The following is a 23,997-nucleotide window of genomic DNA, read 5'->3' as shown; positions in this document are numbered from 1 at the left end:
GAGGCGCGTCAGTGTGTGACGCTTCGTCTGTGGATTGCACTTTTTTGTGAAAACGAATGAATCCGCGCGACCTGGACGGCGACGACCTCGACCGATGGCGTGGGTTCACTCAAGATGAGCTCGATGTTGCGATACGCGTCATCGAGCGGTGCGCGCGCGCGTCGTCGACGAGCGATGAGGTGAGGGGTGAACAAGGCGCCGCCGGGGAAGAAAACACTTCGACGACGGCGGCGCGCGCGCACGACGTCGACGTCGACGCGTGGACGCATCCCGCGCAGAAGCGTCTGCGTCAGGCGGTGCTGCCGCTTTTGGAGCGCATGCACGGGAAGATGTTCCACGGGATGACTCGGCGGGAGTACGTCGCGGCGAAGATGCCGAAACGCGAGCGAAACAGAAAGAAAATGGCAGAGAAAGCGGCCGATCGGGCGAAACTGGACGGGACGACGTTGAGAAACGAGCGCTTAAAACGGTTGAATGCATTACAGGAGAATAATGGGGAGATTAACGCGCGGTTGATCCCCGATGGGGTGGTCGCAAGCGCCTCGGGCGCGTCGCTCGCGGCGAGTGCCTCGGGTGAGGCAGATGATGGGGAGGAGTTCAATCTGTTACGGGCGTGTTACGTGTGCAAGTCGCGGTATAGAAAGTTACATCACTTCTACGCCGCCCTCTGCCCGGATTGCGCGACGTTGAATTGGGAGAAGCGGTTTCAGACAGCGGACATGCGAGGGAAGTATTGCGTGGTCACCGGCGCGCGGGTGAAAATTGGCTATCGCATTGCGCTAAAACTCCTGCGAGCGGGGGCGAATGTGATCGCGACCACGCGGTTTCCCATCGATGCATTGAAGCGGTTCGAGTCAGAGGAGGATTCCAACTCTTGGATCGGTCATTTGCAGCTTCTCGCCATGGATTTGAGAGACTTACCAGGTCTGGAGCGTCTGTGCGCGCATTTGTTGAACACCTTGCCTCGATTGGACGTCCTCGTGAACAACGCTTGTCAGACAGTTCGACGACCTCCGGCGTATTACAAACACCTTCTACAGGCTGAAGCGCAGGCGGGATTCACCCGCCCGCTCGCTGGGGCAAACAGTCGATGTGATTTCTTACCCGGCGCCGACATGGAGCCATCACCGTCGGCCCTGAGCGATTGGCGACAAGGGGATAAGTTCAAGGAGGCAGGATGGATGGCGCCCTCGGCGGCGATGTCGCAGCTTCAACTAATCGCATCAGACGCGGACGAATCGAACGAGCACTTCCCCGAGGGCGCGCTTGATGTGAACGGACAACAGGTAGATTTGAGAAAGAAGAACTCGTGGACGATGAAACTGGGTGAGATTGAGACGCCCGAGTTGTTGGAAGTGCTCGCGGTGAACGCAGCGGCGCCATTTGTCCTGAACGGGAAACTTCGACCGCTCATGGCAAAGACAGTGGCGATGGATAAAGAAGCCGGGATCGAGCACGCCGCGGCGTTCATAATCAACGTGTCTGCGATGGAGGGCCAATTCGCGCGCGCGAAGACGGTGCACCACGTGCACACCAACATGGCGAAGTCCGCGCTGAATATGATGACGGCGACGAGCAGCAAAGATTTAGCGTCCGAGGGTATCTACACTAACTCTGTGGACACCGGATGGATCAACGACGAGAATCCTCTCGAAAAGGCGTCTCGATTGGCAAAGGAACAGGGCTTCCAGACGCCCATCGATGAGGAGGATGCGGCCGCGCGTGTGCTCGCACCCGTGTTCGAGGGATATGCCGAATCGCCAGAGACGTGGCCGCCGGTCTTCGGAAAGTTCTTAAAGGATTACCGCGAGACGCTGTGGTAGGTTGCGTGCGCCAAAGTCTGTTAATTTGTCAATACATCGAGCGGGAGATAGCCGAACTGCCTAAACGATCCGTCGTCGAGCTCGGGCGTGAACAAAACCCCGCGAAACGTCCCACCGTAGCCCGAAATGTACGCATCACCCGAGAGTGAGTTATACTTAATGAACACCGCCCCTTGCGGAGGATCGACAGGGACGCCATCCTTGTCCATCCCGTGAAGCTTTCCTCTCGGCAGCGCGAGCTCGGTGGTCCACGATCGAAGAGAAGTCAATCCCTCCTCCGCCGACGCGGCGCAGATTCCGAGCATGATTCGGGACGCACGAGACGCTAAGGCACGCGTCGACCGCTCGAGCACCGGTCGTTCGCATGCGCTGAGCGCGGCGTCCTCACCCGCTTTGCGCTGAGTCTCATCGAACCGTTTCAACAGCGTCTCCGCATCCCGCGTCGTTGGTAGCATGCTCGCGTCGACACCTGTCTTGATGAAGACCCCAGTCGTTATGCTAGGCGTCGACGGCGCACGCGGTCGAGCCGAAGTGCGTGCGAACGGATCGCGCGTTGTCTTCAACTCGCTAAGCGCCGAAAACGCGCCCGCGTTGGTAAACTTCTCTCCACCCTCACTCGACCCATCGCTCGACGCACGAGTGGAGATCCACCTTTCAACGTATTGCTTCTTCGCATGCACCGTTGATCGAACGCTGTTCAACGATGCGAGCGCGTGCGACATTTGACCCGTCACGCACGCCGCCGCCGCTCTATCCGCGCGATACGCGTCTTCACACGCACGCTCACGCCCTCTCTTCCGCCTCTTTCGCCTCCAGCGCCCTCGCCTTGAGGCAACACTCGTCGTACAGCCGCTTTACGTCGTCGCACCGGCCGAAATTCAACGTCGAAGAGCTCGTTTGGGACTTAGTCACCGGCAGACGAGACAAACACCTCTGTATCGCGCACGCGTGACGCTTACACTTGATCTCGCACACGTCCGCGCCCTCGCGTGGCTTTGAACGAGTTCGCTTTTGGTAGACGAAGCTCACGGGCATACACGTCCGAGCGACGACGACTGCGGAGGCCGGTGGGCGGCCCGGCGAACGCGAGCGCACGCGGATGGCAACGACGATGTAGCGTCGACGAGGTGTGCGCTGATGATGATGGTAAATTAACTGGTGATGATGATGTTAAAAATAATTGTACGATTGAATGCGAATTAAGCCGCTCCGGCGCTCGCGGCTGCCTTGGTCATCAAGACGATTTGGTCCTTGACGGATTTGCGGTCCTCCGCCGGGGACTCAAAGGGTAGGCGTAAATCGTATCGCTCGCCGTCCTTCGTCACTCTGCAGTTCATCCCAAGCCTGTCGATCGATCGCATCTCGATCGAGTCCGCGTCGATGCCGACGTAGTGTTTCGCCATCGCCCTCAAGGAGTCCGCGTGGTCCGCGTTCATGTGCCCACACACCGGCGCCGAGAACGCATTCACTGGATCACACGTTGCCGCGTCGTACTCGGCCGGACTTACGCTCGCCGCGCGCGCGAATCCACCGACGATTCGACACGCCACGATCTCACTCATCTCGTACCAGGCGAAATCTCCAAAATCAACCCAGTACGCCCCCGGATGTCGCTTCAAGTACGCCGCGCGCGTCTCCGCGACGCGTTCATCCGGCACCAGCGTCAACATCCCGCTCAGCGATACCCTCCCGTCCGCCACGCTATCGAATCCACTCTCCTGCACGGTCACAGTGCACCGAGAGTCCTCCATCAAATCTCTCGCGTGTTGCGACATCGAGCTCAGCGCAAGCGTCGGCCGCCCACGCGCGTCGCTCGCGTACGCCGCGATCGATCCACACGGGAACCCACTCAGTGCCCCCGCCTTTGAGTTCCCAATCGTCGACAACGACGCCGTGGAGTTCACTTGCACGAGCGTGCGCGCGTCGCTCGCGAGCGACGGTCGAGCGACACTTTTTTGATGATTCATCAAAATCTGAATGAAATCTACGCTCCCGTCGTCCGCGTTCGCCGAACCGTTCGCCGAAGCGTTCGCGCGAACGTACGTCATCGTCTTCGGCGCCGTCTTTGCCCCCACCGAGGACGCGCGCGAGCGCACGAGCGAGGCAGAAGCGACGCGAACTCTGAGCATCTGCGTCACAAAGTGGCGTTCGCGCGCCGCGTCGTGCGCCGATGGCGCGTCCGGCGACGCGCGCGGACGTCGTGCTAAGCCGCGGGCGTCATGGCGCGATGGAGTGCTCGAACGCGACGCCGAGCGGGACGGGCGTCGATGAAGTGCATGAATTCCCCAAAGTCGAATTCGACGTCACGAAAACCGTCGTCGCCACGGCGTTTCACAGCGCCCTGCGAGCGCTCGATCACGGGGACGAGTCCCAAGCGATGGATTTCGTCGACGCGCTCGAGTTGGCGTCAAAAGAGGACGTTTTGGAGACGCGAGCGGGAGATGATGATGGTTCAGCTGTCGCGCGCGTGTTCGAACGCGTCGCCGTCGACGAAACGGGCGCGAACGATTCGATCGCCGACGAACCGATCGGTGCGGACGATGAAAACAGAGCTAGGGTGAACGTGCCGATGGATTCGTTAGAGGTGGTTGAGCCGATCGCGAGATCGACGCGAACGGTTCCGGAGACGGAGCCGAGCGGGTGGGACGCTCGAGCGAACGCGGCGACGCCGACGGTTGAGCCGAGTCCGTCGACGAGTGGATTGGGCGAGGGCGCGGTGCCGTCGCCGGTAATGAGCGCCGACGTCGTGGGTGAGCTGGGGGCACTGCAGTACGCGAACCCGTTCGTACACACGCCGATATGGCCGCGAACGCAACAGGCGCCGGAGACGGATCCGCGAGAGTTTCGGAGAAAGTTTGTGTACTTTAGGGAGGACAGTGACGAAGGCGCGACGCCGGTTGTTGCGCGCGCGCGCGTGCCTGCGTCGGCGCCTAGGCCGGGTGGACAGGTGAGCGCGGTGCAGAGTCCGTACTTGCTCATGCACAAAAATTTGGCGACGCCGTACGTGAACATGGAGCGCGCCGCTCCGGTGAGCGTGACGTTGACAACGGCGAGCGGAAAAAAGGTTGTCGCGCGCACGGATTCTCACGGAAACGCAGCGGTACCAATGGTGATGGAAACGCCGCGGTTTGAGTCCGATGAGGACGCGTTCTCGTTTCGTGCGGCGATCGAGACACCGGCGACGTCGGCGCCAGCGATCGGCAGCGGATTCTTCACAGCGGGTTCGGGAGCGCCTGTGGAGATTTCAGCGGCGGCTATGCACCGAGCTCGGTCGATGTTTGCCGCCGGCGATGATTTACCAACAGTGACTGTGCCGTCGCCCGATGTCGGTGGGTTTTCGTTTCAAACTGCGGGAGGAGCGCGGATCGCCGTTTCCGACGATTCGCGACGTCGCGCACGGGCAATGTTCGGCGGCGCAGACGACGCCGATCGTCCGTCGACCTCAGCCGGCGGTGGCTTCGCGTTTCAAACCGCTAGTGGGACCAATATCAAGATTAGTGATGAGACGATGTGCCAAACGAGAGCTCGTTTCGCGGATCAGGGCGAAGAGAACACAATGAAAACGCCGATCAACGCCCGGTCACGGTTTCCGCAGCCGTCATTCAAGACACCAAAATCGCTTCCAATCGCGCGTAGATTGGACGCAAAGGCGCCTGGGTTCACGCCTCCGATGAAAACCGGCGCGTTTCGAACGCCGATGACGAAGATGGGCGTCGAGGCGGCGGCAAGCGCGGGGCGAACCGTCAAGCGAGCACGGGGCGGTTCCGGAGCACCCGTGCACGACCTCTTCGCCGCACGAGCGCGAATGGGCATGCGGGCGCCGTTGCGCGCGTTCTTCAATGGATTGCGACCCTTTCAGTCGCGACCCGTTTTCGTGGACGCGTGCGTGAGAACGCTCTGCGCCGACACTGCCAAGGCGTTGCGATTGCCGAGCATCGAACGCGGTCTCGTTGGTTGGCGAGAGATGCGAGAGCTCATGATCAGAGCGGGCGCGGACGAGGCGTGCTTGACGAACGAGTGGGTTGCTAACACGTACAAGTGGATCGTCTGGACGCAAGCGTGCGTCGCACGGGCCTTCCCGGAGAAGTATGCCTTTGGCGTCTTGAGCGAATCCTCAGTGCTGCAGCGAATGCTGTACAAGTACGAACGCGAAGTGAACCGAGCTCAGCGTTCGCACTTGAAGCGGGTGCTCGAGAAGGATGAAAACCCGGGCGCACCGGCCATCTTCGTGGTGAGCGCGATCCGCTCGATGACGACGGCGACGGTTCAGGGCGCGGCGCCGACGATGTCAGAAATCGAAGTCACAGATGGTTGGTATGGAGTTCGGGCGAGACTGGACGCAAAGCTCACGCAGCACGTGCGAGAAGGCCGTCTTCGCGTTGGAAGTAAGCTATTCGCCGCTGGATCCGATCTGAGAGGCGTGACAAATCCCGTCTCGCCGCTCTCTGAGGACGCGGAGTCGGCATACTTGTGCCTACACGCCAATGGCACACGCCCTGCGCCTTGGGACGCCACGCTCGGTCTGAGAGGCGTGACAAATCCCGTCTCGCCGCTCTCTGAGGACGCGGAGTCGGCATACTTGTGCCTACACGCCAATGGCACACGCCCTGCGCCTTGGGACGCCACGCTCGGGCGCACTACGTACAATCTCTCGATACCGATGCGCTCCGTCGTTCCCGACGGTGGTGTGATCCCGCGTATGATCTTTCGCATTCGTCACGTCTATCCGATGATGCATCAGGAGCGGCGCGACGAGGAAAAGAGCGTGATGCGATGTCAGCCCGCAGAGCATCGTGCGCAAGCCAATTGGCAGCGCGATCGAGACGTCGTGTTGCACGAGCTACAGGACGCGATGAATAATCGAGTCGGTGGATGGGGCGCTGGCGTCGACTCAGAACGAGTCGTGAGAGAGGCGCTCGAAGAGAAGAACCTGTATGAGCGTCGTACGACCGCGGTGCTGCGATTGAACGTCGTCGGTTTTGTTCCTTCGCCGGAACACGAGTCATATCGAGGTCCAATCATCGACGGACCGACGAGCGCGATTCTTACGATCTGGGACGTCGATGAGGTACTAGCCGAGGCTGCGACTCCAGGGCAAACATTTGCGGCGACGGCGCTCAAGCCGCGAGCGAGCGTGTTTCACGACAGAGAGTTGAGCTTGTCGACGACACGTTTCACGCGTTGGATCCCTATTTCGCCAAGCGATACGGCCGAGAACAACTTGGTTGCGAGCGAACCCGATTGGAGGTGTATGAGCGTGCGTGCGGACGAGGATCTGGGAGACCTTGCGCGCTCGGGATTACCTCGCAAAGAGTTTGATACCGTGGTGTGCGCCCTGCACTGCGGCCCGCCGCGATCGACGCAGCGAGGTCGTCTGTCTCAGTGGATATTCTGCCTCGACAGCTCGTCCATCACTGCACAGAAGCAGTCTTCGCACTTACTTGCGGTTGAAATTTGTGGTTACGACGACGACACGTTCGTCAAGGTCGAGGAATGGATGCCCTCGGCGAGCCCATTCGGGGCGTCGCGCCACGAATGCGGACCGCCCGTCATACTGTATAATCTCGAGTACTTGCACTACGATAGAGAGAATGACGTGTACGTCGCACGCGTACTCATGGAGAATATCGTTGCTGTCTTAGGAACGACATCCTCGAATCCGCCAGCCGCTGCTGCTGCGCGTGAGCTCGAGCAATGGCGTTGCGCTTCGGCGGAATCGCGATCCAAAGTCGTCGCCCTCAAGGCGCGCGCGCGTCACCTCACGGGCATGCCGATCGACGACTTCGCGTGCGCGGCGGAATCCCTCGAAGAACTTGAATCTTGGGACGAGGTGAACGCGTCTCAGCGACCGGCGTCGCCCGGGGACGAGTATGTTCCGCCACGTCTGAGCCTGGACGACGGATGGAATGATGAGACCGCAGCCCGAGCGCTCGCGGATGTCGTGAACACCGCGGACGAGGCGATTCGTCTTTCTAGAAGCGCAAAAAAGCGACGATCGACGTCGACGCAGAAGTCCGCGTCTCCTTCGAGGACGACGCCCCGTCGTTCGAGTCGTTCAAGTCGAGGCTCGTGAGCGAGTGAAGCAAAGGAAAATAACCGAGTGCTTGTTTACAATTGGAATACCTCGAGAACTCTTCGAGCGCTCGACCGCGCGTGGTGTAAATTCATGATCATTGTTTCTTCGCGTCTCCCGCGCGAATCTCTCATCGGTTGCGACGTTGCGACCTCTCATCCGTACACCTCCGCACGAGTTTTAACCTCTTTTATTCGCCGCCTTGATCGTCTCCTCGATCGTCTTCGCCTTCTCCACGTGCGCTCGCACCGTCGCCAACTCCAATGGCATCTCCACGATGATCTCATGTTTCCCCTCGTTCATCCGACATCGCACGCCATCGCAGCACATGTACCACAAGCTCTGCGTCTCCCGACGTATCCGACACCCTCGTTCGTCCCGCACGTACAACCGTTCCTGCAGCGCCTCCAGCGCTCGCATGCCGTCTCGCGTCTTGAACATTTTATACGCGTGCGGGGTGTCGTCGTACCCTCTCTCCGCGCCGATCGCCCATCCCAGCGGTCGCAGCGCGCGCTCGATGTTCGGCAGCGTTGCCGAGTCAGCATTCCCGTGTCCTCGCGCGTCGTCCCCGTTCGGGTTCGGGACGATCGGGGGCACGAAGGCGCGACACCGTCGCACGCGCTCTCGCGCGCGCCCGTCGCGGGGCGAACGACGGCGCGACGACGCGGTCGCGGGCGACGAATGCGCGCGCATGCGTCGTCGAGCGTCGATGAGTGGCGTTGGCGGCACTCATGCGCGCGTCGCGTCGCGATGCGGGCGACGCGATCGGCGCGCGCGTGCGCGAGGCCGCGCTGCGCCGCGCGTCGACGATTCGAGGCGGCGTCGCGATCGATGACGACGCGTACGCGGCGCTGAGCGCGTTCGTGGTCATGGAATGGGATTTTGATGATGCGAGAAAAGCGTCACCGACGCGCGCGCGCTGCGTTTCTCTGGCGACCGGGACGAAGTGCGTGGGATTTAACGCGCGCGCTCCCGACGGGGGGGGCGTCGCGGACGCGCACGCGGAAGTTTTGGCCAGAAGGGCGTTCGCGCGGTGGTTGCACGTCGAGTACGCCGCGTACGCGGACGGGAAGGCGAGCGTGTTCGAACGCGACGATGGGTTGGGTGATGTTCACGGTGGATGCGCGTTGAAGGTACCCGTGGAGTCGATGGTTCGGTTGCGGCGGGGGGTGGAGGTGCACGTGTACTGCAGTCAGTCGCCGTGCGGCGACGCGAGTGTGTTCGAGCTGCGGCGGGCGACGAACGCGGGCGATTGTGATTTTGGAGATATTCGCGGCGGACGAACGGCGTCAACGAGTGATGTAGAGCGAAAGAAGCGAGCGAAGACGACCGGGCTCGCGGGCGGGGGCGCGGGGACGACGGGGGCGAAGATTATGAGCGTTGAGACGCGGGCGGGCGGCGGCGGCGGCGCGGATCCCGAGCGCGATCGAGCGACGAAAGAGATCGGGGCGATTCGTTGGAAACCGGGACGCGGTGATCCGTCGTTTTGTTTGAGCTGTTCCGATAAGCTTTGTCGATGGTCGATGTTCGGTTTACAGGGACGATTAATGAGACTCGTGGCGAGAGACCCGATTACGCCGAGCTCGGTGTGCGTCTCGACGCCGCGCGTGCGTGAGGAGGACGAAGACGAGGCCAAGCGTGTGGTCGAGAGCGCGCTGAAGCGTGCAATCGTTGATCGCGTTGAGCGCGGCGAAAATGGTGACGCAAATGGTATCGACGCCGAGATTGAAGATGCGTCGCTGATGTGCGTCGCCGTCGCGCCCGCGGATCGTACGAATCTTTCATCGTACGAAGCCGTCGCCAACGGCGCCGCGGTCGCGGCACCCGTTTCTACTGTGTACATAGCGCCACCGACTTGGGCGATGGACGTCGAGGAGGACGCAAACGAACTGAGTCGCGTCGAACGCATCCTCGGCGCGTGCGGCTATCTCCAAGGATCTGGTAAAAAGAGTCGAGCCTCAGGCGCAGGTTCGAGCGCGCTTAGCGCGCGAAAGATGTGCGAATCCTTCGATGCGTGCGTCCTCTTGCGCTTACCATCGAGCGTGCGAGATGCTCTCCGCTTGAAGACGTACGCCGAGGTCAAATCCGCGTGCGCGCCTCGGCGCTCGATGTCGCGCGCGCCGTCCAAACGCGCCTCGAATCCCATAGCTGAACGACTCGCCGAGCCAATCCCGGGTAAGGACAAAGACTCCATCGAATCTTTCGTCCCGTTCACGTGAGTACGTAGCTCGTAGCGTCTTCAAAGACACATTCTAGACCATCATCGCTGAACTGTTTCTCCGTCCGTCCCGCTCGGCGCCGCGCGGCGTATTTCATTTGATTTCAGCAAATTCATAAATGTCACTCCCTCCGCACTTCACGATGCCGTCCGAGCCGCGACCCACCCGCGCCTCCGCGCGAAAATCACGCGACGCACGCGCGGATTCCCTCGACGGACGACGTCGCGGCGACGCGTCCACGCGGTTCGCGATCGGTGCGTGTTCTTTCCTCTTGGGACTGATGATTGGCAAGCGAACACAAAACGCGCGCGTCGACGACGAAGAGGACGATCCGGTGCGCGAGATCACGTCGGTGGAGGCGTTGCTGAAACACCCGGCGATGCGAGAGGTCGGGACGCCGCCGTCGACGCGAAAGCTGAAGGAACGGCGCGGCGCGGCGCGCGCGAAGAACAATCGAGGCGGTTCGGACGAGACGACGAGCGCGCGAGACGATGACGCGCGCGTCGACGAGAGCGACGCGACGGACGAATCGCATACGTTGGATGGGCATCATCGCATCGAACAAGTCGCGTGGGACGCGGACGTTCGATCGATGAGCATACAACACGGCTTGGAGCTCGAGACGAAACGAGTGGGATCGAGCGTCGGCGCCTTCTTGGACCCGACGTTCGATACCTCCTCCGCCGCCGCCGCCGTGGCGGCGTTCGACTCGTATTTAGAGCTGAGCGAATCCAAGGACGCCGCGAACGCGTCGGTGACGTTCGACGTGTCCGAAGACGACAACGCGACGTCTCTCCGCGCCGACGTTACGGGCGTCGCGTGAAATCAAAACGCGCCACTCTTCCCGACGCTCGATTCCATCGATGCTCGACACGTCCGCGTCGCGACGCGTCGTTCGCCCGTACCGCGCGCTCGACGCGCGCTCGACGCGCTCGAACGTCGTCGATCGACGAACGCGCGTCGTCACCCGCGCCGGCCCGAAAAATCGACTTCGCGAGAAAGAATTACGAAAAGCGAGCGAACGCGACGGCCTCGAGCGCTCGGACGGGACCAAGGGCTCGGGCGCGAAGTGTGCGCCCGCCGGGAGCGACCGCGCGGTCGACGCGCGGTCGAAGCGCACGCCGGTGCAGCGTTTCGTGCGAAAGGTTCAGCGAAAAGCGAAAAAAGCGGCGCAGCGAGCGGTCGACGCGCTCGTTCCGACGAGCGATCCGCTCGCGAGACGGAGCGAGGTGACGAGCGCGCGTGTGGGCGTGCCGACGACGACGGCGCGGTACCGAAACGCGAGGCGTGGGGCGGATGGAGAGGCGGGACGGGCGACGATCGCGTGGGGGACGCTCTTCGCGCTCGCGTGGTTGGCGCTCAAGGTGATTAATCGCGAGAATCCGTTGCGAGCGATCGGTGGGGCATTGCGCGGGATGAGAAAGGGTGGGACGAATCGTCCGCCTCCGCGCGATGCGAGCGGACCGGGACGGTGGGTGATCGATCGAAGCTTGGGAGGGAAGACGATTTGGGTGCCGGACGCGAACGATCGATACCGCGACGAGCGAAGGCGGTTGGAGGGTGCTCTGGACGATATGCCCGGCGGTACGCAGGGAGATGCACGCGCTCGAGCGAAGGGACCTTCGGCGGGGAAAGCGAGCGTGGATTCGAAGCCTTTGCCCGCGTGGTGGGTTGCGCCGACGCCGCAGTATGTGCCGCCAGGTCGAAAAGACGAGTTGATCCTCACGGCGAAGGCCGAGGGCTCCAAGCTCGCTCGAAACCGCGTGAGTGGCGTTGGATTTAGTGCGGACGCCATCGTCGATTTCAGGAATGCGTGCGCCGCGGCGGGCGAACGCGGATGCGCGGTAAAATCTGTCGGTCCGGAGAGCGCCAGAGTTGCCGTTTTCCGCGCGGCGGCTGACATCGCGGTGTCGGACGCCCTTAGGGGCCAAGCGGGAGCGATGAGCTCGTTCGGTGCCCCCGTTGGATCGTTCCTCGTTGGCCTTGCGGATGACTTGGAGCTCGAAGCGCACAAGTGCGTTTCCATCGTCATGGCGGATGTCGCGGTACGCGTGAGAGGCGTCGTCATTCAAGCCAGCGCTGGCTTACGAAGCAACGACTCCGTGGCCACCATACTCGAGCTTGACAAGCTCGTAAATTTGTTTAACGCGTTTCCGTTCGCTGCGGACGCCGCCGAGCTCGACATGCTCGCCGTGGGTTTCCGCTCGAGGCTTTCCGAGTCCGAACGCGAGCGCATCGTCGCGGAATACCAAGCCGTGAGTGGCGGTGCGCACGTCGACGTCGTTCGCGCCGCCGTCATTGGCCCTGCCTCCTCCGTCTACGAATAGTCACCACGAACGCATTATTCGCGTCGTTGTGTAATCGATTCATTATTGTCGGAGCTTTGATTCAGCTGCAGTCGCCGCCGCGCCGCTTCGCATGCGCTCGAACGCGCCCGCACCGAAGCGCGCGAGAACGAACGACGGGAGAAGTGACGACGAGAACGATATAGAAATGGGATCCGTGAGGCGCGCGTCCAAAGCGCTGCCGAGATATTTGGCGTTTTTGGAATACGACGGCGCAAAGTTTCGCGGCTTTCAGCGCCAAAATCTCGGCGAACGCGCGACGACGACGGTACAAGACGCCCTAGATGAAGCCCTGGAGACGTTCACGGGGAATCGGGGCGCAGTCGCGAGCGTGGGGAGCTCGAGGACGGATGTCGGCGTGCACGCGACGCGAAACTCGGCGCACTTCGACTGTGGGCGCGTCGGTAAGGATGGCTCGATGGACGCGTACGATTCAGAGAGCGTGCGGAGGGGATTGAATTATCACTTGAAATCACGCGAGCGAGCGATGCGGGTGACGGAGTGTGTCAGGGTGGATACGTTGAATCCGACGTTTCACGCGCGGCACGACGCGGTTTCTAGACGGTATCGATACGAGATTTTGGTCGGTGATCGCGATGATGGCGGGAGCGTGTTCGATCGCGACGGAGCGTGGTACTTACGAGCTGTCGTAGCGAGCGATCGTGGGGCGAAGCAGACGTCTTCGAGGCGATACACGACGTGCGAAGCAACCGGACTGGACGTGGATGCGATGCGGCGAGCGGCGAGCGTGCTGATCGGCAAGCACGATTTCAGCTCGTTTCGAGCTTCGGGATGTCAGGCAAAATCACCGATACGAACGATCACGTCACTAGACGTTGTCTCGCGCACCACCGAGTGGCCTTCACCGGAGGCTCGGGGAACGAGACAAGAGGTTTCAGTTCGTGTCGAGGCCCCAAGTTTTCTCTATCATCAGGTTCGTCTGCTCGTTGGTGCGCTTAAGTCGGTTGGTGCGGGTGACCTTACCGTGGACGATGTACGCGAGCTTCTCGAGGCGAAAGATGTCTCGCAGGCGCCGCAGATGGCGCCCGCACACGGCTTGTACCTGATGGATGTGGGGTACTTGCCGAATTACGCGTCGAGGACGCCGTTCTCAAAAGCCAAGAACACGGACACGGACGACGGCGAGGGCGACGACGATCTTTAGCCTACCGCTAGTAACTAGTACAAATTAAATCACATGGTCGCGTGCACCTCAAGGAGGAGATCAAAAGATCCATTTCGCGCGCTCGCTTGCTGAGAGCTCGGGCGCCAACTCTCGCAGCGCCTTGTCGCTACTCGCGAAGATCATTGCGTTCACTCGACGCGAATCGTAGGCCTCCGGATCGATATTATCCTCAACCTCGATCTCTTTTATTCGCTCCGCAAGCACGCACACGTCCCGCTTCCCACCGAAGAACGCATCTCCAAAACTGTGCACTCCGATGACGCGCCCACTATTGCGTTCCACGAGCGCCCCACCCGACATCCCGGCCGCCACCGCGGCGGTGTGCATGGCGTGCGTACCTCCACACGTCGCCATAATCGTCCCCAATCGCGGTTCGTCGAATCCCTTACCCTCTAAAACGAACCGAAAGGCAGCGCTCGCGATACCGGCGTACGCCTGCGGGACGCCCAAAGCCTCAACCTTCGTTCCGACCCTAATATCGTCCGCAGACATCACGTCCAACACCAAGGCGTCATCGAAGACGTCATCGACGTCCACGAGCGCGAGATCCAGCTCGGCGTGCACGCCCACGACGCGCCCGCGACGCGTTTTCTCACCGATTTTCACATCGAGCACATTCTTCTTCCCAGCGAACGACGCGACGTGCGCCGCGGTGAGCGCGACCGCGCCCACGCCGCGCGGACCGCGAACGATCACCGCGCTTCCGCTTCTAGACGTGAACGCGCCGAGCGGGGCAATGGTCACGGGCGTCGGCGGCGGCATGCGCGTCGCACGTTGGCGTTACCTTCATACACTACCTCAATTACATCGATACGTGACATACCGGTGCCATTACGTTGACATTTTTAGGGGTTTGGGTTTTACGTATTTCGTACATCACGGCATTTACACCCATACGTAAGAACAGTTGTATTTGGTTCAGGGTTTAGGGTTTATGACTGTAAAGATCTGTTTTCTCGTCCGCTCGGTGCTTCCGACGCGTCCGACGCGTCGACGCGGCACACTCGAGCCTTCGATCGGGCATCTCTCGGCGCCGAGGTGCGCCGACGACGCGCCCACATCGACCTCGACGCGATCGACGCGCGCGGACGCCGACCGGTCGCGCAGGCGCGCGTCGAGCATCTCGCACACCACGAGATACACTTTTTGGATAACGAAACCATCGCGTCGACGCGCGCGTCTTGGACGCCGCGCGCGGTCGAACGCGACGGATATCGCGTCGAGGAGGGTGACACTGACGCGTGGGCGTCGCGCGCGCGTTCGCAGGAACTCGTGGGCTCGATGACGGTGCCGTTGGGATTGGGCGCGTTGGGCGCCGCGCTCCCGGCGAGCAGAAAGGCGAAGCGCGAGAGCGAGGCGGATGCGATTCGAGCAAAGGGTAACGAGCGGTTCGCCGCGGGAGATCTGGTGAGTGCGATCGCGTTGTACGATGAAGCGTTGACATTGAACGGTTCGGACGCGAGTGCGCACGCGAATAAGGCGGAGTGCTACCTCCGAGCGCGGGCGTTCGACAAGGCGCTGGAGAGCGCCAGGGAGGCGCGCGAACACGCGAGAGGGAACAAGTCGACCGAGCTCAAGGCGCTGTATAAGATGGCGATGGCGCTGAACGGATTGGCGAGGTATGTCGAAGCGGCCAAGGTGGCTGAGGAGGGAGCGGCGCTGGCGAAAGACCCCGAGGATGCGGCGGTTCGGGTGACGCTCGAAAAGGTGAAACTTGAGTGCGAAATGTTAAAGGAACAAGCCTTCGCGGGTATGTTCGATCTCGGATCGCTCTATCTCAACCGCATGAACGCGAGCTTCCGACGTTGCGCGGACTACGTCGGATCTGTCAAGATTGCCAAGTTGAATAACGGCCGTCGAGGCGTGGTGACGACAAGCGCCGTGAGCGCGGGCGATCTGCTCATGGCGCAATCTCCTTTGAGCGCCGCGCCGTTCGGCAAAGACGTCGAACGTCACCTCATGCTCGGCCTGTACGAAGCTGCCCGAGCGAACGCCGCAGACTGGGCAATCTTGAAGGCACTGCCGACTTCGAGTGAGGACGAAGAGAAGGACGCACCGGACGTGAGTTTGTTTCGCAAGCACATCAGCTCAGCGAACAGAGAAACGTCGCCCGTGCCAGAGACGCCGGAGGAGCTCGCATTCTTGCCGAAAATCGTCACTAACTGCGCCATCTCTGGGCGTAAGCTGTGTGGCGTGTGGTCGATGCCGAGCTTCATGAATCACTCTTGCATTCCCAATGCGCATCGCATCAACGTGGGTAAAGTCATGCTCGTCTTTGCCTCGAAGGATCTTCCAGTGGGCGCCGAGGTCACAATCAAGTACTACGACACGCTCATTCCGAAGAGGGATCGTGACGCGTTCGCGACGAGACGCGGGTACGAGTGCAACTGCGTTAGATGCGCGTTTGAGTCCGAGGGTGACGTGGGCGAAGAGGAGAAGAAGAAGCTCGAGGCCGAAGGCAAGGATGAAGGTGTCGGTCCAATCACGCGCGCCGTCAGCGGCTGCAAGCGCAAGTTCAAAGCCGTCCTTAAGGCGTTCAAGGAAGAGCTTGCCGAGTACAGAAGGACGAAGGGCCAAATAGTTCCCAATGTCTTGCCCTTGATCGAGCTCCGCGAGTGGTTCGAGGCTCGACTGGCTGCATTGGAGTTGGACTCGACCCAAGTCGCGATGGCACGAATGTCGGTGTATTCCATATACGAGACGCTTCACATGGCGTTCTCGTGCACGGGTGCAGGAGAGTCTAGGCACCAACTCATCAAAACCATGCTGCAAGACTTGAGCATTGTCGATCCCGGCGGGTTCAACGCGTGCAAACTGAGCACAATGCTCGCGAACGGCGCTCGGCGCACGTTCGGTGTGAATTCAGAGGAAGTGGTTGAGGCGACGAACATCATGGTCGAGGCGCATCGAGTGCGTTACGGTGCAATCGACGGAGAAGATTTGGTTGAAATCGTGCGACGGACAGAGTCTTCCGTCACCCAGGACGAGGGTGAGTTCTGCGAGCTTTGAGCTCATAGAAATTGTTGTCACAACGAGAGTTTAGGCAACGATTTGATCTATCTGCTTAAGCGCCCTATCGCGCGCCTCCATGTACCTCGAGCGCATCTTCGGATCCTTGGAGACGTCGCGCATCGTAATTGTCTCAAACTTCTTCATCGCCTCTTGGAACGCGGCGTCGTCTAGACCCTCGACGCCACGATCTACATTGACGTTCAATTCGTTCATGATGGCGCTGAGCGATCCCTCCATGTCCTCAGCTTTGTGAGCGCGTACCGTTTTCGTGATGACCTTGCCTGCCGCCTTCGTCATCGGCTCTGGCGTCGGAGCTACCGTAGTCGCGGTCGCTCTCCGCTCGCGAGCCTCATAACCTTCGATGATCGGCTTGATGGTGATCAACTTTTTTGAGCGCTCCTCTGCGAGATCTTTCCTGAGTTTCAAGATGTCCTCTTGAAGGTCCGAAATAGTTTTCTCCTTGTCGGTGAGCTCCCCTTGTGAAATTCGCTCATTCGAAGGGACCCATTGCTTCTTTTCATCCGCGACCCACTTTGATTGCGCGTCCCTATCCTCGCGCAGTACCTCGTTCTCGCGCTTGAGTCTTTCGATCTCGGTGAAGTTGTTTTTGACGAGAGCTCGCAAGCTAGTGAGCTCAGCCTGCTCCTCGCCCACAGGTGTTTGCTTGCCGCGAAGCTGTTCAATTTGCTCTCGTATCAATTTACGCTCCTGGTCCCTTCGTTCAAGCGCCATTCTCAGCTCGGCGTTTGACTCGCTCTCGTTCTTGAAATCCTCCTGAAGTCTAGTTAGCTCGAGCTTGGTTTCGGCCAATGAGCGTTTGTGACGCTGCTGCGCCTCGGTAGCGGCGTTTAGCTCGGCTCGAATACGCGAAACGTTGGATTTTTCAAGCTCAGCCTTTTCGCGGGCCTCTCGAATGAGTACCTGCGCGTCGTCGATCATCCTTTTGGCCTCCTTGGTTGAATCCGTGGACGTGGCGACGTACTGCGCTCGCGCCGCCGCGAGGTCTGCCTTGCGTGCTGCGAGTTCTCGGGCGGCCTCAGCCTGCGCTTCCGCGTGCGCAGCGCGCATGCGGTCGACAGCGGAGTCAAACAGTTCCCTCTGCTCTCTCAATCGCTTCTCCAGATCCCGCGCCGCGCGCTCGGCCGCCATGGACTCCCCTCGTCTTCTCGCGTCTTCCAGTTCGGCGCTATCTGGATTATTCCTTCGCTTGGCGTACTCCGCCGCCATGGCGATCACTTCCGCCTCGTGCGTCTCGTTGGCCAATCGTAGCTCCCTCGCAAATTTTCTCGCATCATCTCGCTCGCGTTTCGCCCGCTCTTTCCACCCCTCGATCTCGCGTTCCGACCGCGCCTTGCTCTCGCTCAGCGCCTCCTGCACGTGCAGAAGGTACTCCACCAACAGTTGTAACAGCTTCGCCAACTCCCTTCCACCCCTCGGTTCGCACATCTCCTGATTCGATATCGAATCAATGTCCGCTCGCACGCACGCCTCGAGCACGGCCTCCAGAGCGTCGATGTCCGTCCGCCGTCTCGCGTCTCGCGCGTCGCATCGCGCGATCGCGCTCCAATCGATCCTCGGGTCTTTCAGCGTCTCAAACTCAAACGTATCCCTCGCGTTCTCGCGTCCCATGCGCGGTGACGGCACGGCGTCCAAATCTTCCGCCTCGCCGTCGAACAGGGCGTTCGATCGCACGACGTCCGGGGAATACGTCGTCATGTTTCTCAAGATTTAATTTTCAATTCAGAGTTCGTCCAATCTTCCTTCACGCCGTCCGAGCCCTCGCGCGCCGCGCGTTCGACGACGTCCGCGACGTCGACGGTGCGTCGATGCGCGCGCGATCGAGCTCGCGGACGCGCCCGGAGTCGACGAGAGGTGCCGCGCGCGGTGATGACGTCCGACGCGTCGACCCGCCACCGGTGGCGCGTCGCCTTTCACGAAAGAATTCCAAAGGCGCGTCACCGGTCGAGCGCGTCGTCGAAAGGCGCGCGCGCGCCTTTCGACGACGCCGATGCGGGCGAGATCCACCAGCCGACCCCGCGCGCCGCGTCGTCGCTTCCGCGGACGCCGAGACCTCGGGAGGAACCACCGATGGGCTCGCGCGACGCGCGCGTCCGCCGCGCGACCGCACGGCGTCGTCATAGGCGCCGGTGTCGTGGGATTACACTGCGCGTTGGCTCTGATTGAGTCTGGAAAATTCTCTTCGGTCCGCGTCGTCGCCGAAAAGACGAACGAGGGGACGACGAGCGCGGTGGCGGCGGCGTTTTGGTACCCGTTCTTGACGAAGACGTCGCCGGAGGAGATGAGCGATCGGTGGGCGATCGAGAGCTTACGATGGTACGAAGAGGTTGAGCGAAGCGACCGAGAGGCGAAGACGCAGTCGTCGGGGGTGGAGATTCGTCGATTTAAGTTTTATTTGAGGGAGCAAAAGGAGAAACCGGCGTGGGCGGCGGCATTGATGCATCACCGAGAGCTTGAGGTTGGGGAGTACGACGAGAGTCGATACGCCGGGGGCTTCGAATTCGACGCGCCCGTGGCGGCGATGTCCACGTTTTTGCCATGGTTACTGGAGCGGTGTGAGCGGGCGGGGGTGCAATTCGATTGGCGCAAGATATCGAGTGTTGAAGACGTCGTGCGTGATTCGGACGACGTTGGCGTCGTCGTGAATTGCGCCGGCTTAGGGGCGAGAGAGCTGGTAAACGATCAGGAGGTGGTGCCTATTAGAGGCCAAGTTTTGTACACGACGCAGGACTGTGGCCAGGGGTATTTTGATGATAATCCCGAACGTTTGGGGTATATCATCCCACGCAGGGACGTCACCGTGCTCGGGGGGACTGCGACGAGGGGGGACGAGCGCACGGAGGTGGACGAGGGGGATACCGCGAGCATTTTCGAAAAGTGCCAGGATTTGTTCCCGGAGTTAGACGCATCGAAAATTATCGGTGCGAACGTAGGGCTGCGGCCGTCGCGCAATGTCGTTCGATGCGAATTAGATGAACCGCTCAGTCGAGGGGCACGCTTGATTCATTGCTACGGACACGGGGGCGCAGGAATGACCTTGGCGCGCGGGAGCGCTTTAGAAGTGCTTCGGCTCGCGCTCGAGGCGGCCTAGGCGTGGTGCGCGCGCACCGCGGTTCAATTAATGTACCTTCATCACACGCTTTCGTTTCGTTGAAATCATAACCTAGCATCAAGCGTTCTCCTACTCGAAATTATCAAAGGCGGACTCGTCGGCGATGACGCCAAGCAATTTTGAGTCGACGCCCGAGTCGCGCGCCAAGGCCACGCGACCACTGCGCGCAACTTCCAAAATACCATAAGGCTCAAGCAGCGCCTGGATGGCGTTAATCTTACGTTGACGGCCGCTCACTTCGATCGTGACGGTGTCTTCCGAGATATCGCACACCTTGGCGCGGAACATGGCGCACAGGTCAATGACCTCGGCGCGGTTCGCTCGCGGACACACCACCTTGATGAGCATCAGCTCACGCTCGACGAACGGCGTGTTCGTGATGTCTTGGGCGGAGATGACGTATGGGACCTTAAGGATTTGCTTCATCAACATCGCGATGTCTTGCGATGTACCCGGAACCACGGTGGAGATGCGCGAAATGTCAAATGACTTTTCTGGGCCGACGCCCAACGACTGAACGTTGTACCCACGGCGGGCGAATACACCCGTGACCGAGTCGAGCACGCCGGGACGATTATCGACCAAGATAGACAGGGTGCGAGGGGTAAACTTGGCGTTCTCGTCCGGCTTGTCGATGTCCACTTTGTCGGTACCCATGCCCAACCCGGAGAAGGAGGAACTGAGCACCGGCACATCCCACACGCCAATACTGTCATTCTCGAGCGTTGAGTACACGTCACCAACATCCAGATCGCCGTCATCGTCGTGTTCCATCCCAGCGACGGCACGAACGATGCGAGACGCGAGCACGCTCTCGTACTTTGCGCTCCTCTCCTTGACGTTCAAACCGCTCACCGCGTCCTTCGCCTTTTTCATCGCCTCCATGAGTCTCACTCGACGAGAGCGTTGCTCACTGTACACAGGCTCTCGCTTGAGCGCCAACTTACCCGTGCGCGCGACCTGGAGGACGCCGAACTTTGTCAGTGCGCTCTGAAACGCCCGATTCTTTCCCGGATCTCCCGTCACAGCCATCGTCAACGAGTGCTCGGCGACGTCAACCACGCTCGCCCGGAAGATTCTATTCACCTCCAGCACTTGCGAGCGATGCTCGGGCTCGCACTTCACCTTGATCAGCATCAAACCTCGCTCCACGCACTCTTTATTCGTGACGTTCTCCACCTTTCGAACCTTGGCGAGTTTATTCACCTGCTTCATCAGCTTGACCACGTCCTCTTCGCTGCAAATCACCGAAATCGTGAAAATCGCCTTGTCGATGTTTAATCCCACCGCCAGCGACTCGATGTTGTACCCTCTGCGCGCGAACACCCCCGCGACGCGGTTGATCATCCCAGTCTCGTCCGCGACGTAGACCAAGATTGTGTGTCGCCGCAAGTCGCCCGACAACCGCGCCGGCCCCGCGTAGACGTCCCCCGTCGACCCGGTCTCATCGTACGCCGTCGGCACGAACTCCGAGTTCGCCGGAACGCCCGAATCGAGATCATAATCATCCCCGGACCCCCGGACCGCCTCGACGACGCTCGCCGACCGCGCGCGCGCGCGCGGCTCGACGTTGTTCGACGCGACATCAATCTTTTGCGACACCACCGTCATCGGCATCGCTCGCGTCGACCCGAGCGCGGTCGTTTTACGACCGCTCGCGACGTTCGAGCGCGCGCGGGTCGGCATCGCGGACGCGGTGCGCGCGCGCGCCATGGCGAGCAGCATCGACGTCGACGACGGGGCGACGTGTGACGGGCGAAGGTTGGAAAACCCTCACGGCGGAGGGGTTCGATGGCGTTCGAGTGCGTGCGGTACACATTTCGACGTGCCGCCGCGCGCTCGGCGCCGCGCGCTCGGCGCCATGGGCGGCGCGGTGGATCTCAGGATCAAGCTTCCGACGGACGGCGACGACGTCGGGGTCGTGCGGGCGTCGACGTTCGCCAGGGCGCGCGCTTTGGGTGCGTTTTGTGTGAAATTTGCACACCGTGGGTCGAACGCGTTTCGCGACGCGCACGCGCGAACGGCGCGACGAGAGAGGATGCGAGACTGACGAGGGCGCCGTGATGCGTCGTTGTACGCGCAGGCTACCGCGCGGTGGCGATCGATGGAAGCGTGGACGCGTCGAAAGGCGAGCGGTGTCGCGCGCTGCTCGAGCGCGTCACGGCGAACGCGAGCGCGTGTAAGAAGGACGCGGGCGATGGTTTGGAAATCGTGACGCGGTGCACGATCGCATTTGCCGAGCCCGGGGAGCTGCAAGGGGTCCTGGGAAGGTGCTCGAGAGAGGTGGGGGGATTCGACGTGTTGGCGCTCGAGCCGACGAGCGAGCGGGCGTTTGCGAGCGCGTGCGCGAATAAACACGCGGATGTGATCGCGATCAGGGCGAACGTGCGATTGCCGTACAAATTAAGTGCCGCAAACGTTCGCGCGGCGATCGAAAATAAGATTTCGTTCGAGCTATGTTACGGAGACGCGCTGAGGGACTCGACGTCTAGAATGTGGTTCTTCTGTAACGCGAGCGCGCTCGCGCGAGCGACGCGTGGCGGTCGAGATCGTGTCGTGTTGTCCTCAGGAGCGACGCGAGGGATAGAGTTACGCTCGATGCACGACGTGGTCAACTTGGCGACATTCGCTGGGATGACGGAGAGCGCGGCGCGCGCGGCGCTGACGACAAGCGCTCGATCCGTGCTCTCGCTTCGCGCGCGCAGAAGAGACGCCGAAGCTACCGAGAGCGAAGTCGTCGATCGAATGGACGCGTCGTGAGCTCTCATTAGTCGACGTCGTCCGAACGTCACCTAGCTTTCTTAGACCATAGTTGACTGTAGCCTAAATGAAATTGCGTGCCACTTTCCAACCGTTTTAATCGCGACGCGACGTCCGACTCAGCTTCCGAGTCTGTGCTTGCGGTCTTTAATTGATTAAAAGCTTCTTAACAGTCCTAAACGCTCGTAGCGTACGCGCGGTGAATGAAACGTCTCACGCGGCGGCGTCGGCGTCTCTACCTTTTTCGACGACGCCGACGAGCGCGGCGCCGCCCAAATACAGAGACATGAGCGGCACGGCGAGCAGCATCTGCGTAAACGGATCCGTCGACGGTGTGAGGACGGCGGCGGCGACGACCGAGCCCACGACGACGTATCTCCAAACACCGAGCATCTGTTGAGAGCTCACGAGCCCAGTCTGTCCGAGTAAGAGCTGAATCACGGGCACCTGGAACGACAATCCGGTGGAGAAGAGAAGGACGAGGACGAACTCAAAGTACTGATCGATGGACCAGAGCGACTCGACCGCACCATCGGCGTAACCGACAAAGAATTTGAGCGCCGCGGGTACCAGGATGTAATACGCGAAGACGATGCCTCCGTAAAACAACACCGAGGAACCGAGCACGATTGGACCCAGCGTCTTGCGCTCGTTCAGCGTCAAACCCGGTAAGACGTACGCGATCGCCTCGTACAGCACCACGGGCGCGCCCGCGAGCAAACCGGTGTACCCCGCAACCTTGACCGTGGTGAAGAAGTACTCACCCGGACCGAGTTGAAGAAACCGCACCCCTTGGCTCGCCACGGGCTGCTCGAGGAAAATTGTCAAATCTTTCGCAAAGCAAAAGCACAGCAAAATGAGCGACCCCACCGCGGCCGCGCTCACGAGCGCGCGCTCGCGAAGCTCCTCGAGATGTTCCCAGATCGTCATCGACACGTCATCCGGGAGCTGATCCTCCCCCGGATACAGAAAGCTCCGCACTTGCTCTCGCTGCGCCGCCTCGCTCGGCGCCTCCACGAACGCGCGCGTCTTCCGCGTCGTCGTCGTCATCGCCGTCTCACCCCCCCCACCGTTCGCCCGCACCGTTTCATCGCGCGAAATCCCTCGCGCGAACGCCGGATCGGACGTCAACGACGTCTTGTACCCGTCTCCGCCCGCGTCGTCGCCGTCGCCCTCCGTCCGCGCCGTGCCCCCCCCCTCGCCCTCCGTCCCCCCCGCGCGCGACGTCCACCGCCCGCGCCGATCGCCCATCGCCGTCCACCGCGCCCGCGCGCGCGCGCGCGCCCACGACCCCCCCACGAACGCCCGCGCGCCGATCATCGTCCCGTGACGTCGCGTCCCGGGCACCGCCCGCGTCCCCGGCCCCGGCACCGGCGCGCGCATCGTCATCCGCGACGTCGACGACGTCGACGCCATCGCGCGCGGGGCCGTGGACGTCGCGCGCGCGTC

At 61.3% G+C, this 23,997-nt stretch overlaps 16 protein-coding genes across 16 annotated transcripts; 9 read left to right on the top strand and 7 right to left on the bottom strand.

The window, feature by feature from the left end:
- Positions 1-56: 56 nt before the first annotated feature.
- On the top strand, positions 57-1,823 carry OT_ostta11g00660 (Short-chain dehydrogenase/reductase SDR; the record flags this gene model as incomplete). Its single annotated transcript, XM_003081823.2, has 1 exon — positions 57-1,823. One exon carries the CDS (start codon positions 57-59, stop codon positions 1,821-1,823), a length of 1,767 nt encoding a protein of 588 aa, XP_003081871.2.
- Positions 1,824-1,843: 20 nt separating this feature from the next.
- Positions 1,844-2,545, bottom strand: OT_ostta11g00650 (Protein of unknown function DUF1824; the record flags this gene model as incomplete). The annotated part of the gene is made up of 1 exon (XM_003081822.1): positions 1,844-2,545. One exon carries the CDS (start codon positions 2,543-2,545, stop codon positions 1,844-1,846), a length of 702 nt encoding a protein of 233 aa, XP_003081870.1.
- Positions 2,546-3,022: 477 nt separating this feature from the next.
- On the bottom strand, positions 3,023-3,871 carry OT_ostta11g00640 (FMN-binding split barrel; the record flags this gene model as incomplete). The annotated part of the gene is made up of 1 exon (XM_022982954.1): positions 3,023-3,871. The coding sequence occupies one exon, from the start codon at positions 3,869-3,871 to the stop codon at positions 3,023-3,025; it is 849 nt and encodes a 282-aa protein (XP_022839897.1).
- Positions 3,872-4,050: 179 nt separating this feature from the next.
- Positions 4,051-7,896, top strand: OT_ostta11g00630 (Breast cancer type 2 susceptibility protein; the record flags this gene model as incomplete). The annotated part of the gene is made up of 1 exon (XM_022982952.1): positions 4,051-7,896. One exon carries the CDS (start codon positions 4,051-4,053, stop codon positions 7,894-7,896), a length of 3,846 nt encoding a protein of 1,281 aa, XP_022839896.1.
- A 180-nt stretch (positions 7,897-8,076) lies between these two features.
- Positions 8,077-8,589, bottom strand: OT_ostta11g00620 (unnamed product; the record flags this gene model as incomplete). Its single annotated transcript, XM_003081815.1, has 1 exon — positions 8,077-8,589. One exon carries the CDS (start codon positions 8,587-8,589, stop codon positions 8,077-8,079), a length of 513 nt encoding a protein of 170 aa, XP_003081863.1.
- A 38-nt stretch (positions 8,590-8,627) lies between these two features.
- OT_ostta11g00610 (Adenosine deaminase/editase) lies at positions 8,628-10,115 on the top strand (the record flags this gene model as incomplete). Its single annotated transcript, XM_003081814.1, has 1 exon — positions 8,628-10,115. The coding sequence occupies one exon, from the start codon at positions 8,628-8,630 to the stop codon at positions 10,113-10,115; it is 1,488 nt and encodes a 495-aa protein (XP_003081862.1).
- Positions 10,116-10,257: 142 nt separating this feature from the next.
- OT_ostta11g00605 (hypothetical protein) lies at positions 10,258-10,938 on the top strand (the record flags this gene model as incomplete). The annotated part of the gene is made up of 1 exon (XM_022982951.1): positions 10,258-10,938. One exon carries the CDS (start codon positions 10,258-10,260, stop codon positions 10,936-10,938), a length of 681 nt encoding a protein of 226 aa, XP_022839895.1.
- Positions 10,939-10,978: 40 nt separating this feature from the next.
- On the top strand, positions 10,979-12,442 carry OT_ostta11g00600 (unnamed product; the record flags this gene model as incomplete). Its single annotated transcript, XM_003081813.1, has 1 exon — positions 10,979-12,442. The coding sequence occupies one exon, from the start codon at positions 10,979-10,981 to the stop codon at positions 12,440-12,442; it is 1,464 nt and encodes a 487-aa protein (XP_003081861.1).
- A 166-nt stretch (positions 12,443-12,608) lies between these two features.
- Positions 12,609-13,625, top strand: OT_ostta11g00590 (Pseudouridine synthase I, TruA; the record flags this gene model as incomplete). The annotated part of the gene is made up of 1 exon (XM_003081812.1): positions 12,609-13,625. The coding sequence occupies one exon, from the start codon at positions 12,609-12,611 to the stop codon at positions 13,623-13,625; it is 1,017 nt and encodes a 338-aa protein (XP_003081860.1).
- Positions 13,626-13,685: 60 nt separating this feature from the next.
- OT_ostta11g00580 (Trypsin-like cysteine/serine peptidase domain) lies at positions 13,686-14,408 on the bottom strand (the record flags this gene model as incomplete). The annotated part of the gene is made up of 1 exon (XM_003081811.1): positions 13,686-14,408. The coding sequence occupies one exon, from the start codon at positions 14,406-14,408 to the stop codon at positions 13,686-13,688; it is 723 nt and encodes a 240-aa protein (XP_003081859.1).
- A 519-nt stretch (positions 14,409-14,927) lies between these two features.
- Positions 14,928-16,655, top strand: OT_ostta11g00570 (Tetratricopeptide repeat; the record flags this gene model as incomplete). The annotated part of the gene is made up of 1 exon (XM_003081810.1): positions 14,928-16,655. One exon carries the CDS (start codon positions 14,928-14,930, stop codon positions 16,653-16,655), a length of 1,728 nt encoding a protein of 575 aa, XP_003081858.1.
- A 30-nt stretch (positions 16,656-16,685) lies between these two features.
- OT_ostta11g00560 (unnamed product) lies at positions 16,686-18,374 on the bottom strand (the record flags this gene model as incomplete). Its single annotated transcript, XM_003081809.1, has 1 exon — positions 16,686-18,374. The coding sequence occupies one exon, from the start codon at positions 18,372-18,374 to the stop codon at positions 16,686-16,688; it is 1,689 nt and encodes a 562-aa protein (XP_003081857.1).
- A 292-nt stretch (positions 18,375-18,666) lies between these two features.
- OT_ostta11g00550 (FAD dependent oxidoreductase) lies at positions 18,667-19,767 on the top strand (the record flags this gene model as incomplete). Its single annotated transcript, XM_003081808.1, has 1 exon — positions 18,667-19,767. The coding sequence occupies one exon, from the start codon at positions 18,667-18,669 to the stop codon at positions 19,765-19,767; it is 1,101 nt and encodes a 366-aa protein (XP_003081856.1).
- A 90-nt stretch (positions 19,768-19,857) lies between these two features.
- Positions 19,858-21,474, bottom strand: OT_ostta11g00540 (Acetolactate synthase, small subunit, C-terminal; the record flags this gene model as incomplete). Its single annotated transcript, XM_003081807.2, has 1 exon — positions 19,858-21,474. One exon carries the CDS (start codon positions 21,472-21,474, stop codon positions 19,858-19,860), a length of 1,617 nt encoding a protein of 538 aa, XP_003081855.2.
- A 175-nt stretch (positions 21,475-21,649) lies between these two features.
- Positions 21,650-22,548, top strand: OT_ostta11g00530 (RNase P subunit p30; the record flags this gene model as incomplete). The annotated part of the gene is made up of 2 exons (XM_003081806.1): positions 21,650-21,746; positions 21,872-22,548. The coding sequence occupies 2 exons, from the start codon at positions 21,650-21,652 to the stop codon at positions 22,546-22,548; spliced, it is 774 nt and encodes a 257-aa protein (XP_003081854.1).
- A 213-nt stretch (positions 22,549-22,761) lies between these two features.
- On the bottom strand, positions 22,762-23,964 carry OT_ostta11g00520 (Sec-independent periplasmic protein translocase,conserved site; the record flags this gene model as incomplete). The annotated part of the gene is made up of 1 exon (XM_003081805.2): positions 22,762-23,964. One exon carries the CDS (start codon positions 23,962-23,964, stop codon positions 22,762-22,764), a length of 1,203 nt encoding a protein of 400 aa, XP_003081853.2.
- Positions 23,965-23,997: the final 33 nt, after the last annotated feature.

This window comes from Ostreococcus tauri (assembly GCF_000214015.3).
Source record: "Ostreococcus tauri WGS project CAID00000000 data, contig chromosome 11, whole genome shotgun sequence".
NCBI classification, from domain to species: domain Eukaryota; kingdom Viridiplantae; phylum Chlorophyta; class Mamiellophyceae; order Mamiellales; family Bathycoccaceae; genus Ostreococcus; species Ostreococcus tauri.
Note: the sequence above shows the minus strand (reverse complement) of the source record. Positions and strands in the feature narration are given on the sequence as shown.